The sequence below is a fragment of the Hydractinia symbiolongicarpus genome, chromosome 2 (genome assembly GCF_029227915.1).
Source record: "Hydractinia symbiolongicarpus strain clone_291-10 chromosome 2, HSymV2.1, whole genome shotgun sequence".
NCBI lineage: Eukaryota > Metazoa > Cnidaria > Hydrozoa > Anthoathecata > Hydractiniidae > Hydractinia > Hydractinia symbiolongicarpus.
This window is the reverse complement of record NC_079876.1, coordinates 6,031,889-6,045,685: the sequence shown is the minus strand read 5'-3', so window position 1 is coordinate 6,045,685 and position 13,797 is coordinate 6,031,889. Positions and strand designations below refer to the sequence as shown.

Sequence of the window (13,797 nt, the reverse complement as noted above, 5' to 3'; positions counted from 1 at the left end):
ATTTTATCTGCAATATACTTCTTGTTAAATTTTATTAGGATGAAAAGCCATTTTATTGAAAATGGATAAGCCCTAAAAATATATTTTACTCACTTATTTTACTTACTTGGTCTTAATTTTCGGTTTAAATCCGAAAAATTCGGGAAATTGAATTAATCACGTGTTCAAAATTTACAAAATAATTACCTTTAATAAAGTAGTTTTAAACTCTTAGGATAGTCGTAAGGAAAGTTGTTGTACTTTTCCAATTATCAGATTTTTGTAAAAATATTTAGCGGTAGTTGAAGTAAAACCAAAATCTAAGGCTTTAAAAGGTATAGGAGTTTAAAATTTGGTATGCAGGTACCTAATAGGTAAATATAAAAAACTCAGTAAGTTACACAACCAAGCACCATAGCATAAAGTAGTTCTTAAAAAAACCCAAATGGGTTTCCATTATTTCCAAACTAAAATTGCTTATTTAACATTCAATAACAGTAGCGGGCGTTATAAAGTTTGCCTCAGTGTCAATATTCTCAACGCGGTGTGATTTTAAAGCACAGGCACTTCCTTATATGTTAAATTGTGGATTTTCAACAATATAAAAATTTCCAATATGATATTTAAGCTTATTTATTGTACTCAATCCTCGTAAAAAATTTTACTGCTTAAAGCGTAAACTCCTTATCACATTTAAAAACTAAAAGCTGATTTGTAGCTCTAACAAACCGTTTATAAAATATTGGTGAAGCATGCTGAAGGTGAGATTGACAATCTCACTGAAACAAATAAAACCATGCTCAATGATGCAAAAAGAGGAAAAGTGTTTTTCTGAAAATAATTTTCATGTTCCTTCAAGCGAGCTGATCTTCTTTTTATAAATGAAATTGTTCGATGGAATATTTCTAAAAGAATGGCTTGATGTAGTAAATGTCAACATATGTGTAACAATGCAAAGTAGCTATGACAATTAAACACTTAATAGGAGATGCTAACACACGATATTTCTACACAATCACTAAGTTTTATATTAGTTTTATTTCATATATATTCATATATATATATATATTCTTGTCACATAACCTTTTAATTTTGTCAAAAATAAAAGAGCTACATATACCATGCATACTTTTAGTTGTTTTATATCTGTGTTAGCGAAGTTTTAGTTAAATTGTTTTATCGGTGGTTTCTGTCAAGTCAATGACAGTGCCAGATCATACATCCATCTTTAGTAAAAAGTTAACAAAGTGTGATCAACAGAAATAATCAACAGAAACCTTTATCTTTAGATAAACATGTCACGACATATGCTATCAATATTCATTCTACTGTTTGCTAAAAGTTGTTTATTTCATAAAAACCATCAAAAGAAATCGTTTCACACTCCGAAAACAACACTTTCTCCCCCTCTCCCACCCGTGGTACACCCAACGCGAGTGGGAGCAGGTGACACATTGCAAAAAGACGAATGGAAGATTAAAGTAATGAGCAAACTTTCTTTACCAAATCCAGCGTGTTATTACGATAGAGCTGCACCATGTAAATGCAAGCAAGTGAAACACTGGATTGTTCAAACAGAGTATGTTTGTGATTATAATACAAGTTCGAAGCTAGCTTTAAGTTATGAAGGAATGGAATGCACACAGATTAAAACTGTGATACCTGTTCAACCAAAAGTCGAAGTTCGAAGTAATTGTGAATTAAGGTGTACCGAACAGCAATGTAAACTTAGAATTAGAGTAAAACAAAGTGAATAACAATCTTAATCGTCTTCTTTTTTCTGCAGACACTTCTTGAAAGATATATCGTCACAGATCGGTTTATGCAGAATCTCATTAGACATATTAGTTTCAGTTAAACTTTTCAGCATTTTGCGCAAACCTCTCTCAATTTTAGTAGACAAAAGACGCCACAGTTAAGCAAGCTATAGGGACATAATTGTGGTCAGATAGTTAATGGTGTTTCAGTTTTACGACAATCTAATAGCAAATACAATTTGTTAGCAAAGTGCAATCTATCAGCAAGCAAATTTCGATGGTGCGATTTTTTGCGCTATATGTCATGAAGCGCAGGGGGCTGTTAAATTTGATTTCCATAACGCGGGTAAAATTAATACAAATTGGAAATACATGCTGTAAACAGAAGAACCGTGTTGGTGCAAGGTAATTTGTATTCTCTGCGAATGTTTAATGAGATGCCGCCTGCGCTTTTTTACACCATGGAAATTTCGCTCTTATGAAAAACACATAAGCATAAACAGCTGTATAAACCATGTAACAAAACATATATGCTCTACAACTGCTATTTAGACAAGCGTAAAATAGCATACAGAAAACAGACTTCGATTGTACAGCAAGTATATCGGACATAATACATCCGAACAAAAAACATACTACCTCTAATACTATAGCTACAAACGTACAAAGGCAAAGAAGGAAACATACATCTAAAAGCAGTAGAAAAACAATAGCAAGAACAAACATACTAAAAGCATTTGGCGGTTTTTTATTAAGAAACGTTTGAAGTTTATTAAAAGCTTTTATTAATTTTGGCTCAAATCTCGACGTTTTTAAGGTTATTCTAAAAAACGATACATGAACGATGGTAAGTGTATAAAAAATGTATCATTTCAAACCCTGTTTTAGAATATTCTCCTGCAAAAATTAAACCGTCAAGGGTTTCAGTTCGGCATGCGAATGTGAGTTCCATTACTTCCTCTTTTCTATGCATAACATTCACAACATTTTAAGAAGTTAAAAATGTAATATAGTTATACGAGATAAAAAATGTCTAAGATTTTGATGAAAGCGGCATTTAATATTTTGCTTAATTAGTAATTTCGCTGTGACAAATTGGTGTATTTCTTGTTTACAATATGTTTATCACGCCAGCAAAATTATTTTTGCTTCTCTATTTCATTACACAAATACCATTAGTTTATTTGAAGAAAACCACAATAATTCAAGGCAACAAATCATTGCAACGAAATGACGCAAAGTGGATGATAGATCTTGAAGTAGCACCTTGTTTTAACGACAACAACTGCGCCATGTGCGTGCAAGCAAGTACGACATCGAATTGTACATTGGGAGTATGTGTGTGATAAACAGCAAAACTCGAAGTTAGAAAAAAATCTTGTTGGATTACATTGTAAACAAGTGAAGATTATATATCCAATACTCGGCGTAGATGTGCGTAGTAATTGTGAATTACGTTGTAAAAACACGGATTGTAGCTCTGAAAGATAACCAGTAAGACATTGCTATACATTGAGACCTTGGACTAGTTGAACAACTTTTGTTGTTAAGGGACAGAATTGTATTGTATTTTATATATCGCCTTATATTATTTTAATAAAATTTCGTGGTTGGTTTTGCTTATTCCCGTTAGGAATAGTATTAGGGGCACTTAGACATACCTTTGATGCCATAGTTATTCGCCAGTTAAAGTGAGACTTGATACACGATTACATTAATTGAATTTGATTTGTCAAAATTGTATTGAAAATTAATTCCTATTCAGGACGGAGAGGTGGTGGTGGTTTTTGTATAATTCTTATATAATATTGTATTGTTTTCTCTGAGCCGCCACAACACGGTTAAAATGAAATATACACTTGACAAATGATACATGCGAATAGAATTTTTTAATTTTACTTACGACAAATTGTAATAAGAAATTACAGAAGGTTATGAACTCGCTTCTATTGCAGTTAAAATAGCAATAGCTCTAACAACAACAAAAAGAAAACGTGGAAAACGTTGTGTGTGGAACAAAAATGTCTGCACGAAAGAAGTACTTTGTTGAATAAATTACAGCTAGAACAGAAAGAAGATTATTTTATTTTTCTTTGAATGTCTTTTGCTTATTGAACTTGTCTCTTTTCTCACTCCTGTGTCTTTATATTTTATTTCAGAGAACCTTTCTAGATCACTTATGTTTTGAACGTCCTAATTTTTCTAATTTTCGATGAACATTTAACTGCACACACACACACACTGGACTACCAAAAAAAACGTTTGATTGGTTAAATCTTAAGACTCACTAAACAGAGTTAAACCGGTTTAAATTTTTTTATAATCGAATTTCTGAGAACGATATAACCATACGATTTCTATACAATAGTAATAATAAAATTATATGTGACCAACTTTATTTTTCATGCAGTGTGGGGGTGATTTTGCTATCCCTTTTAGTTCATTTTCACTAACTTTTTACTAACTTTTTATAAACGTCAAAACACGTTAGAAGTCTTACGAATAGATGTGAAAGGTTTTATTCCCAATATTTCAAGTACGGATGTTTTTAAAAGCTGATTGGAAACATTTTGGAGACTCTTTTAAGAACAAAAAATTATCTATTTAAGAAGAATCTCATTAGATCTAAATATTCTTTTCTTGACATATTAAAGTCATAATTCGCAAAAATAAATTGTAAAACCCGATCTTTGGAGAAAAAATAATCAAACACCAATCTAATTAAATTAAGGTTTAGAATTTCTCTCTGCGCTAGTCAGAAGATTTACACCCAAAAATATCGACACCTTATCAGCTGGAGCTAGGTTCTCTGACAAAAAACGCTAAAAATACAGTGACCTAACCCTATCTCGAATGCGCAACGGACCAAAATTTTTTTTCACGATAGAGAAAGATCGATATAGAGAAAATTCTCACAAAAAAGCAGAAGGTTTTTTTCCTAAAAGTTAAAACAATTATTGATTTTTCTTTCTATGCCTACTTGTTGGACATGCCGTTTTCAATTTTCCGAATCATGTCGCACTTCTAAACCACCATGTCGCACTTCTAAAACCGAAATCTTCAATATAAAGAAATCTTCGAGATACAGAAATCTTGAAGATAGAGAAGCTCGATTTAAAGGGAGGAAAATAACTTAGAGCGTACACAATGCCTAAGAGAAAGAGTCTTTTGTTTGAGATAGATAGAAGTCGAGACAGAGAGTAGACAAGATAAAAAAAGTCCGCTATAAACGTTTCAATGCGTAAAATTGTGCTGCCTAAGTTGCTTTTTATTAAATCATACATATAAATTGATGTGGATATGTTAGTTCAGACATTATGATGACAACGTCTTTATAATGATTATATTTTTGATCTAAAGGTTGATTGATAAGACTTTTATCAATCAAGCTGAATTCGCCAAGCTTTTATCTACATTTTTGTGCTTATCCTTATATATATTATAAGAAAACCCGTAAATTTTTGCTCAAATGTTGACTATATATTTTTTGTATTGTATTTCAAAACTTTTATTATTAAACATTTATGTTTTAAAAATTTATCGACTATTCATGTAGCCATATCCCTCACATATTTTCATCTTAAAAGTTAAGCAGAGATGGTCAATTCACACTTTTCTGGCTGACTCGGTCGGACTTCGTACCAAAGATTTTTCTGCAATGGACGGGACGGCCTATCACTAGGTCAATAGAATAAATTTATGTAGAAATATAATGAAGTAACGAAATTTTACGAAAATGTCGTAAAGCGGAAAACCAAGGTCAACGAGTTGGGTATAAAGCTATTGAAGCAAATATAAAAGTTTACACAAGGATGCTGCTGCTTCACGGATCAAAGGTCACAAAAGTTAGATCATGTTCAATGAATTTTGAGAGTTTTAAAGGTATGCAAATTGTATTGTATTTGTAATTAAAACACAGAAGAAGTAGTTCATCAGCTGGCTTTGTTTTGACGCAAAACGTATGTTAGTCTTTTAATAATCTCTTTCCCTATTATTACAAATAATATTATTTTACATAAAATAATTTGATATATATTTAATTTAAAGATGAAATCAAATGTTGGTGCTCTCGCCTGTTTACTTATTTTCCTGGTTATGTGGCTACGTGTACCAATTGTGGATGCAAAACCAGATAGATATTTAAGTTCGAACGGTTTTCCAGATTCCGCTCAAAACGGTGATGGAACCGTTGTTGGAGATAATGGCGCTGAAGATGGCACTGAAGATGGCACTGAAAATGGCGCTGATGCTGGAACTGATGATGGCGCTGACGAGGATGATGACGAAGATGATGATGAAGATGAAAACGAAGACGACGAAGTTGAAAGCAATTATGTTCCATCTCCAGAAATGAATCTTGGTCATGGTAAGTACCCTCATCTCATTGTAGGCTTATAGAGAGCTAAAGAAGGCATATGCCTAGCGTACTTTCGTTAATAACTTTAGAACCATAATACCTTGTTATTATATTAATTTGCGATAAAAATATTATGAATAACAAAACAAATAAAAACAATTGGAAAACTCTTAGCCAGCAGTACGTCACGCGTGTTTAAAATTTCCTAGTAGCGTATTTTAGGTGGCTTAGTATTCAAAATAGGGTTGATTAAATGATTTACGCGACTATACTATTTTTTACTGTGAAAAAAAGATATATACATATTTTTAAAGCAAGACCTCAAATGAGCAATTCAACAATTTTCTAACAAAACTGATAATAATTTGTTGATAAAACATTCGCAAAAAGATATTTTTATGGAAAATGCTGATCCTATTAAGCATGATTAAGTAACCATGCGTGTAAATTTGACATTCTGGCTTGTTGACTTCGAAAGATGCGTCTAAGTTTGAGCAAGAGGTATGATGTAATAAAGTGAACACTTGTACCAGCACATCTATAAGCTTTTGCTTATAATTCAAAAAGTTATGCAAGTGTCTATCTATTCGGCAGGTTCTATCCATACCAGTATTTTAAATTGAACTTTCTACTAATAGAGTAGTATACTAATATATTTAGACAGGTTCTAACTATATTAAAATTTCTTTCAAATAAATGGTTTAAGTTACTTCAAAACATTGTTAAAGGTGAGATACTTCTTTCTGTTGCTGTAGAAATAAAATAACACAAGTTTGACTTGAATAACACAAAGAGTTTATTAATATTACATATGGGAGATACGATGTTAATGGGCGTGGTCTTTCCTATCTAGACTAGCACGCATAACAATTACTAGAAATTTTAATGTTATTCGAAAATTTCAAAGTCGAATTGTCGTACAAATTTTCCTCATTATTATTTGAAAATTCTTTGTAACATTTTAGATGAAGGTTAACCTCAGAACAGAAAAAAGGGATCATGGATATCAATCAGAAGAGGGCCGCAAGAAAAACAGGCTTATGGACACAAAACACTATCTGCTACAAAATTGACCAAAAAAAATTGCGTAAGTACGACATTTTAAAAATGTAAACAATGAAAAAAAAGTTATGTTAAACTATTCAATAAAATTTTATTTCAGCCAAACACATGAGGAGAATCATAAAACAAGCAATAAAACATATTAAAACGGCATTGGAAAACTGTCTAGAATTTATTAACTTGAGAAATAATAAAACATTGGAAGAAAGAATTAGTAAGGAAAAGTATCATGGTGGACCAGTCCCTCATATCTTCTTCACAAGAGGAGAAAAGAAAGGGTCAGTTGTCACATTTTTATTGTCAAAAAAATTTAAAAGAAAAACCTAATTTCTCTGTCTTTGTTGGAAGTTTCACAATCTCACAGGAAGTTAGTAAATGCTGAATCCTTTAATGAGTGCTTGTCTATCTGAAACGCCCTATTTGTATATAGGGAAGACTTCCTTATGTACCTACTTTAAATGGTGAAAACAAAATAAACTTTTTAAATGGCGCTGAGCTAATGTTATTATTAAGTACTTAATAATAATATCAGCTCAGCGCCGGTGTATTTATGTATTTATACAATTTGGTCGGATCTTCTTCTGTTTTATTGTCTAGTATCCTTTTTTATATCTCTTTGTTTGTAATTCAAACTTTATAAACTAACAAGTGCCTCCCACTTTTAAGCCGTTTTCCCCCATATAATAAGTGCCTTTGACATTTTGTAAAGAATGTACCGTGTTTTACCAGTTTTTATAGATATTTTAGAAGATTGGAGAGGAAAGAATAGGGAAAGAAAAAGAACTCTTTTGATTCTATTAAAATACAGCGCGAGGTTCTAGCAGATGACTGTATAGAAACTTAATTTGAAATTTTGGCAGTTGAGTGATTAAATTATTCGTAAATTGAAATCCGTAGTTATGATTGGTTTTGAGTAAACAATTACAGAATTCTCTGGTTGGTTAACTTCTGAATGAAAAAGTTTGCTGCTAAAGTGTTAAATTAAACTGGTCATTAGCCCGTGGAAAATCCACGGGTTTGCCCGTCCTTTTCATACCGCATTGCGTGCTTCTCGCTATTGCGCAGCTAAGCTACCTTTTGGCGTGACAGACAGACAGATGTATTCGGGTATTATAATATAGATGTTATACAATAAAATAAAGTTGATCGGGCTTTTATTCAGTTTTGCTTTTTTTTCCTCAAAATCATTTTTCTAAAAAGTACACTTTTTGATGAAATGTGTTTGTTACTTTCTCCTAAACTCTTTTAATCTGTGTTGAACGAGTTTAATCTTCTACAGATAAAACACGTCCAACCTGTAACAAAATATCACTTTATTGTGAGCATGTTTCTTTAAAAGTTTAATTAATATCCTCGCACAAAATTTATCTTGAAACACTTAAATACTCTAGAAATACCTGTTTTATATATATCATTACTTTTGCTTAACTTTTATGTTTAGTTGTAAACAGAATTTGCAATTTTATCGTGATATATAATTATGTTGTTATTACAAACGCATAATTAGCAAACAAACGCACGTGCTATATACCTTTGCTAACAAAAAGAAGAAAGTTTATATCTCGTTTTAAAACAACTTTCTGGAATTGAAACTTATTTTCAGTATATTTTCCATACAAATTTTAATCGACAGTGATGTCTCAGAGCCAGATTTTACAGAATAAAGAAAGTCCACATTAAAGGACATTTTAGAACTTGGTCAATGTTTTGCTAAAAAGCAATTCGCACACTGATTCGTTTGAAATTAAAACTAATAGAATGTGCAATACATTAAAAGGATACAGAAATGAAGTAGTTTTGCCTTACATTTTCTTTCCTCGGAGGTAAAAAGAAATTAAAATATGGTTTTGATGAAAGTTCCATTTTTATATTATCTATTACGAAGTTAATTTTAAACCTGCTATTCCTGCTTTTATGTAGCGGGTGTTGGTCTTACGCTGGAAGAGTTGAGAGTGAAGATAAAGTTCCTGGTCAACAAATTCTACATGCTGACGAGGGTTGCGAAGCTAGTATGTTACATGAGATAGCTCATGCTGTTGGATTTTAGCATGAACAGAGCAGACCAGATCGCGACAAATATGTGACAGTCATGGAAAGAAACATCATGGACGATCAAGAAGTACAATTAGGTAATAGCTTATGATATATATTTTTTTGTTTACTAAATTTCTCAACAAGTGCCTAAATTTTACTAGCGCACTTTGATTCAATTTTACCAGCGGGAAAAATTTTTACGAGGAAAAAAGTGCAAGATTAAGGACATAGACTTTAACATTTAAAAGCTCAAAAAAGACTCTTGCGACCAAGTTGTTTCTTAAAAAATACTAGAAAAGAAAATAACATCAATTTTTGTTGCTTTCTCAGATACATAGATCTCCATATATGGTCAACAAGGCAATTGTTTTTGTTTAGTAACTTTTTCCACTGGTCGCTACTTTTATTGTCGCTGATCATTGAGCACCCAAAGGATTACTACTTGATCGACAGAAAAATTTAAAAATTTCGCTATTTGAAAATTATCTGTAATGCTGCTAAAAATATATTTACGCAATTCTTTTAATCTCAAATGAATGTGAGTAAATGAGAAAAAAATAATATCAACAGTTGCAAATCTTTCTATCCCTAAATAAATCTTTTTCTGATTAGAACCAAAGTCTAAAGAAGATGTTGACAGCATGGGTTATGCTTATGACTTTGAGTCAATTACACATTATGGCAAGTATTTTTTTTCGAGAAATGGGAGGAAAACAATAAAGCCAAAAAGGAAATATCGTAAGTTCGCGAAAAAAATGGGGCAAAGATCTTATCTGAGCTTAATAGACCTTGCACAGATGAGAGCGATGTACAAATGTAACAAGATTCCAAGTGTGGAAAGCAAAAAAATGTGTGTTAGCAAGAAAACTAAAGGTCGTGATTACAGAGGTAAGTTAGACTACACAGAACATGGAGTTATGTGCCAATCTTGGAACCATCAATATCCACACTCCCATAATTATACTTGCAAAAAGAAAAGAGAAGGGCTTGGAAGACACAACTATTGTCGCAACCCTTTTGGTCAGAAAGAACGGCCATGGTGTTTTACGACATTAACTGGTACTGTATGGCAGTACTGCGATTTAAAGCTTTGCGACGATTAACAATCCGTATACCGGAAGAAAAGTTGTGAAAACTGTTTAGTTTTACTTGCTAGTAATAATTTACGGAAATATTATTTTATTTTATTTTATTTTATTGTAAGTAGGATTGTGCAAGAAAGATATGAAAAACCAAAATGAATTTTTACTTACTTCCTTGTAAAGCTAACACACTGGTCAAATATGCACAACTCTCTCACAAAGATTCCGCCCTCCTGCTTTCTTGTAACAACTCTTCTTCGCATCGGGGCATGGTTACTTATTTTGTTTCATAATAATCTGTTAGGCACCTGTATGCCAAACATTTAGTTCCATACCTCTTAAAGCTTCAGATATTAGCAATTACTCAAAACTACCCCTAAATACCAGAGATAGGATAATGCCGATGTTAGGACAAAAGTGTGACGATCATTTTCCTGCAAATGCCCGCTGAATTTGACGGGTCATCTCAAAAACTTCCGATGTTAGGACAATTACGTCAAAATCATCGAGCACGTCGGTTAAATTAACGATATTTCGCTAAAACGCTAAATCGCTAAATAGCAAAAAAATCCTCGCCAAATCCCACCGTGTTGTCCTATATCCCCCGAGCCCTGTGTCCCTCCATACCATGCTATACTATTCCTCTATGTGTCTATAAGGGTCCCTAGCGTATGTAGTAATACCATCAACGATGATTCTTTTGTCATCATCTGCATTGAGAGCGAGTTTATTTGTTTTTACGGCGTGAATATCATGCTTCATACTGTCGGGGAAACACAAAATCCATTCCCACCTCAGGAATGGATAATTGTCAAATAGCTATCGAAATGCATACCATATGCCATAGGCCGTTGTCATAGCCATCACAAAAGCGATCTTCTCATCCTCATGCGCGGTAGTATCTTTGCGGTAAGACTCAGGAATATGCTTATCGGTAATATGTTTATCAGGAATATGTTTATCAGGAATATGCTTATCGGGAATCTTTTTATCAGGAATCTTTTTATGTGATTCAGCTGTTTTTTCGGTCGCATTGACTTTTTGATTAATCCCAATCGTCAGATTTTCACCGATATTAAAATCTTGTTGTTGTAACCTACCACCCCTGTTTTAATTTTGAGATTCATGTCACTGGGTAACATATAAATGCCCTGTCCAACTGAATAATCAACTTTGCTTCAAGCGTAATTTAAGGTATCCTGATAACGTTTAATGTCATCTTGAATATCAAATCTACGGTTAACAATGTCTTCAAAGTTGTTCATAAAAACTCTTTGAGCTGTCAAAGCGCTTGAACTATTACCTAAGATAGAGGAACGGGCTGAGGCCTGCGAACTAAGAACAAGATAAGCATATGCTCTGACACTGTCTGAAATTTTTACAACACCTATTTTTGTAAAGCCCTTAGATTTTTCAATGATCCATCGCGTAACGGAGTCGTCCGTAAAATAACTCAGACCTGGCGTTGGATAGTTTTTACGTCTTTCTTGATACGAGCTGAAAAAATATTGACCTCTGTATTTCATAGGATCAGAATCGACGCCATATCCACTACAGATTTTTAGAAATTCTTCGTTTGAATAAGGATTGTCATATTGATTAAAACTTCAAAAGGCAGAGGAGTCTGCAAGCGCTTAATAATTCGTCTAATGTGATAATAGACATGAAAACGATATACTGATCTAATCATAGGGCGACCCTCTTTCAGGTGTTCAGAACCGACTCCACAAGCACTTGAAGCACACCAAGTGACAAAATTGAGTTGGGTTTGCCATAATTTAAATGGTTGTTTTTGCCAAATTTTTATACGTTGTTCGTTTTGAACCATTACGTAATTAGTAAAAATATTGGGAAGGCTTGCGGGAAAGGAACCATCCCCAGAGACAACGATCGTTTGTTTGTATAAAATTTTCCCATTCAATATCTGAAGGTCTTGTCCTCCATTTGGCTTATAAGCCGCATTGGGATTGTATTTAAAAATGCTATCCATTCTTTTTACCTTAAATAATGCTGCTCTCTAATATAAGAATGTATATCACAATAAATGACGAAAATAGTGAAAAGAAATCTATTTGTCTTACCCCATGCAAAACTTGGATGGGTCAAAGGAAATTGCAGTCGTTGAGAATTTTGCAGACAATGTTACGTATGAAATAACCGCACCCTTGAAACTGACTCCGTCTGCTGGTGGGGGGAAAGCAGAGAAACTAATACCTAGACGGGAATACAGGAGCAGGGAATTGAATGCCTTTTTAGCAGGTAATGTCACCCTCACCCCATTAATCAAAGACCCTCGAGTAATCAAAACAAATAGGCTGGCCGACATAACAGAACTCCATTTCCATCTGAATGAATTGGACAATACAAACAATCTTAAAAATGGTGGACCTAGTGACGACCTGCTCACATATCATGTATCTGGGTATGACGATGTCACACGTTTTGAACCGAGAAACCTACAATATAAAAAACTCAAGAATGGTATCTTTCAATCACTTACGTTGAAAATCACCGATCAAAATGGTGATCCGATGAAGGATGGTCTGGAACCAACCATTGTTTTTTACATTCGCTAACTGAGATAAAAGTAAAATAAAAGTAAAATAAAAGTGAGTAAAGTAAAATAAAATAAAAGTAATAACAAACTAAACATTAAAACATGGAATACGAAAAAAGGTTAAATCCTGAACGTTAACTTAGAATCGCTCGCGGTGTAAAAGGCTCACGTCAAAAAGTAATTGTCACACACAATCCAAGTGAGATTGATCAAAACCAGTTATTGTTGGTTAGGTTTCCTAATTTGGGTAGTGATGATGTTATTATCCCTGGAACGTCGAAACTAAGTTTTGACATTGAACTCGAGTCAAAAGCCGACACAAAAAGAACATTGGTCTCTAATATTGGAAGAGCGATTGTTAAAAAGTTGGCTGTCAAGTTTGAGGGTGGCGAGATTTTGAGCAGTGATGACTTTGATCTTTTTGGGTGCTACAGAGCTTTATGGCTAACCAAGTCTGAAAAAAGAAATGCAATAAGACAAGGTATAATCTTCGATGAGGGGTGTACAGAAAACTGTGTGAAATTGAGGATCAACGCTTCAGATAAAGACACCTCTGATGTCTCAGACAAAGCCATTGCTGATGCATACAAAAACAAGTTTATCATTCCTCTCGATTTTGAAGTGTTAGATAGCACGATCCCATATTATCAAGCTGGATTAAGTAATAGGCTCTGCTACGAAATCACATTTAACGACTACAACCGAGTTATTTATTCTAATCCCCCAACATCTGCCGCAGGCCAAAAAGTAACCCCGGACGCTAAATATAAAATCTCCAACATATCTCTGGAATATGAAATTGTGACACAACCTACCCTGGCCAGATTCATTTCATATGAATACCAAAACATAGCTTTACTCTACAATAGGTTTTTGAGACACAGACAAATTAGGGTAAACAAGTCGGACACTACTTGGAATTGGTCCTTCAATACCCCTTGTAAATCTTTGAAGGGTATATTGGTTTTG

The 13,797-nt window shown here is 33.3% G+C and overlaps 1 protein-coding gene across 1 annotated transcript; it reads left to right on the top strand.

The window, feature by feature from the left end:
• The first annotated feature begins 8,913 nt into the window (after positions 1–8,913).
• Positions 8,914–10,722, top strand: LOC130628170 (protein SpAN-like). Its single transcript, XM_057441431.1, has 5 exons — positions 8,914–8,978; positions 9,076–9,160; positions 9,203–9,284; positions 9,802–10,253; positions 10,576–10,722. Exons 1-5 carry the CDS (start codon positions 8,914–8,916, stop codon positions 10,720–10,722), a joined length of 831 nt encoding a protein of 276 aa, XP_057297414.1.
• Positions 10,723–13,797: the final 3,075 nt, after the last annotated feature.

Bases quoted from the DNA above. Each gene is read 5' to 3' on its own strand.
- LOC130628170 (XM_057441431.1), top strand. From the start codon at position 8,914: ATGTGCAATACATTAAAAGGATACAGAAATGAAGTAGTTTTGCCTTAC. The intron at 9,285-9,801 runs GTAATAGCTTAT...TTTTCTGATTAG, and splicing joins CGATCAAGAAGTACAATTAG to AACCAAAGTCTAAAGAAGAT. The intron at 10,254-10,575 runs GTATGGCAGTAC...ATAATCTGTTAG, and splicing joins TTACGACATTAACTGGTACT to GCACCTGTATGCCAAACATT.